The sequence below is a fragment of the Parasteatoda tepidariorum genome, chromosome 4 (genome assembly GCF_982258835.1).
Source record: "Parasteatoda tepidariorum strain Cologne lab strain chromosome 4, Ptep-v5.0, whole genome shotgun sequence".
NCBI lineage: Eukaryota > Metazoa > Arthropoda > Arachnida > Araneae > Theridiidae > Parasteatoda > Parasteatoda tepidariorum.
The window spans coordinates 14,138,824-14,142,150 of NC_141758.1; the positions used below are offsets into that span (position 1 = coordinate 14,138,824).

At 37.4% G+C, this 3,327-nt stretch overlaps 1 protein-coding gene across 1 annotated transcript; it reads right to left on the reverse strand.

Annotated features, from left to right (window-relative positions):
• Positions 1-1,367: 1,367 nt before the first annotated feature.
• On the reverse strand, positions 1,368-3,119 carry LOC147810732 (uncharacterized). Its single transcript, XM_087162052.1, has one exon. The coding sequence runs from the start codon at positions 3,117-3,119 to the stop codon at positions 1,368-1,370; it is 1,752 nt and encodes a 583-aa protein (XP_087018178.1).
• Between the last annotated feature and the right edge of the window lie 208 nt (positions 3,120-3,327).

A 3,327-nucleotide genomic window follows, 5' to 3' on the forward strand; every position in this document is an offset into this window, starting at 1 on the left:
ACTTCTACTCATTAACAACTCAGCAGTTGCTATATAGACTACCAACGATGTAAGGAATGTTTATTATTAATGCTTAATTGAATGATACCAATACAAAGTCGAAAGGAATAAGAGTTTAAAAATATAAATGAGCTACAACAGTATCACATACTAAAAGTACATTTTTGTTTTATACTTTTTTATGAGTCTTAAATTTCTATCCTAATAAAAGAGACATTGCTTTAATTGTATTTCCTTATGCCTAATTCAATTAATCAAGAGGTAAATCGATAGAACTGATAATTTTGAAGGTATGAGGTATTTTAACCGAGTCTTTTGATTCGGTCAAAATTGACATGTGGAGAGTTGTTTGACACCTATGTGTTCTCACTATCCCAGTTCAGCTATTAGTTCGTTCAAACAAATTATTGCTTAGTTAAAAAAAGGCTATTGAAATATGCAATAATTATGTATTCACTCCTAATTTATCATAAACATCACTCCACTGCTGCATGAGAACATTATAATTACATCTCCTATCGTATATGAAGTTTTGTGGATTCACGATCCCCCAGACATGGTCCAGCTATTCGTTAGACGTTGAGGAATAAGACACACAATCATAATTTAAACAGTTCCTATTATTAAAAAGCGGAAAAGTTCCTATTGCAATTAAAATAAAAAGTACGAAGTTTCTATATCTTTCACCATATAACTTTGTTTCCCAATTTGTTACTGTATTATCTAGTATGTTATCTTGAAAATAAACATGAAGTGAACATAGTTAAGCGATTCTGTCAAAATATACTGCCAAAATTGGGAGAAGCGGAAGTTTCCCCCCCTCTTCCCAATGAATATTTTGATTTCATTAAATTCCTACTATGACACGTTCAGTTGTGCAGTTAATTCTGTGAAATAAAGTATTGGACATTTTCATTTCATTAAAGTCCTACTATAACTTGTTTAATCCTGCGGGGAATTCTCTAAATCGGAGTAAGGAATATTCTTATTTCATTAAAGTCCTTCTATAACGTGTTCTGTTGTGCAGTGAATTCTGTGAAATAATGTAATAAACACTTTGATTCTTTTAAATCCTATTGTATCTTGTTCAGTTGTGAAATGAATTTTGTGCTTTAGAGTAACGGATATTTTTATTTCATTAATGTCCTCCTATGACGAGTTTAGTTAAGTAGTGATATCTGTGAATTAGAGTAATGAATATTCTGATTTCATTAAAGTTCTTTAATTACTTATTTAGTTGTGCAGTGAATCCTGTGAGTTAGAGCAATTAATATTACCAATGCAGATGCCTAATAAAGGTACTCAGATAATAGGTTCTTTTTATATAGCTTTCCGAAACAGATACGCACCTTAGCATGAAGAACTAGCTAGAAACGCTTAGTTGAAATTAAAAAATCCACTAAGTTTTTGAGAAGATTATCATATTGGTCATAACTAAGAAGACAGTGGAGGGAGAGTGGGAAAACTCCGATTGACGGGCGCAGTGTTTGTCTCTGATGTTCAAACTTTTTGCATTCAAAGAGGAGATGGATAGCAGATTCTGGATGTTGACAATGGTCGCACAAAGGGGAGTCTACAAGCCCTATTTTTGCATATATTTCGTTAAGTTGGATTGTGTTGCTTCGGAGACGCGAGATTAAGATATCGTATTTTCGGTTTGGGAGTTGATTGAGGGAAGTTTTATTAACAGGGTGAACAAAGGGGAAACGCTTGTGGTATTTTGAGTTAATCCAGAGGTTACTGAGTTCGCGGTTTGAGTCTAAAACTGCTGAATATGACAAGTCTTCAGGTGAGATAAAAGGGATGGCTCGAGGGGCATTGGTGGCGTGTTTGGCCAGTTTATCAGCGGTTTCATTGGGGGAAATGTCAACGCGTGCTGGTGTCCAGGCGATCGTAATTGATTTCACTTTTGCACTTGCTGAAACTATCTTATTTTGTGAGAGGAGGATGCTGTGAGGGGATTTATGGGTAGCCGAGATGAGGGCAGTGATTGCGGACTTACTGTCCGATAAAATAACGTAATCTAGATACTCGGTAGTGAATTTTGTGACTGCTAACCAAATCGCTAAAACTTCTCCGGTGAAAACTGAGTTAATAGGATGGATTTGAGAGATATTCGACATGTTGTTCCTTGAGTTAATAGCCGCAATACCTGTGTTCGGACTAGATTTCGAGGCATCGGTAGCCAAGATGACAAAATCTTTCCAAAGGGTGTGAAGGGTTTCCTGATAGAGAGGGAGGATTTCGTTGGGATTTTTCGTAGTCTGAAAAGGAAGATCGTGTACAAAAAGACAGAGGTTCGGGAGATCTGTGAGGAAAACTGGAATGTGGAAGGGGATGATATTGAATTTGCTTATTTCTTTTTGGTTGAAGATGTTCTGAAACTTGAGGAAAAGGTGGGGTTTCTTTTTAAGTCTAGTAAAATGGAATTTATGCAAAAGGCGATTTATTGGGGAGTGAGAGACAAGGGAACAGAGACGGAGGTAGAACTTTTTAGCTGCTAAAACAAGTCTGAGCGATATTGAGGTGGTGCCGGCTTCTTTGTGGAGGATATGAATTGGAGTCCATCGTTGGAGGCCCGTTACTGAGCGGAGGCTAGAGTTGTAGATTGTTTCAATTACTCGGAGATGTGATTTTGGCACAGAGAAGAGGATTGGGCTACCATGCTCTAAGATACTTCTGATTGTGGCATTTACAATCTGAATGAGGTGGTAGGTTCGAGACCCCCACTGAGTGCTAGAGATGCAGCGGAGTGCATTAATTTTTATTAAACATTTCTTTTTTAGGTATTGAAAGTGACAGAGGAAAGAAATGTTTGCAGTGTAATGGATGCCGAGAATTTTTATGGAATTCACTTGGGGAATTCGTTCGTTAAAAATTGTTAACTGAATCGTAGGAGAGAGACGTTTGTTAGAGAAATTAATAGTTGCACTTTTTGAAGGTGAAATAGCCATTTTCCACTCTGTGCACCAAGTTTGAATGGTGATGAGGGCATCTTGAAGTTTAGCAATAACCCTGTCAAAAGATTTTGCAGCATAGTAAATGTAGATGTCATCAGCGAACATAAGAATTTGAAGTCCAGTGGGAAGGTGTTGGTGAATATCTTTAAGGTAAAACATAAAAGGAAGGGGGGAGAGGACACTGCCCTGCGGGAGGCCCTGGGGTAGATGGAAATCTTTAGACCGGGTGTTGCGCCAAGAGATGTAGAAGGTGCTGCTTGATGCTTTTGATTGATATGAGTGGAATCTCGGTGTTAAGCGCGAAGCGCTTCTAACCGATTCATCTATACTGTTTTGGCATTTATTCCAGAGGTCATATACTGTTCAA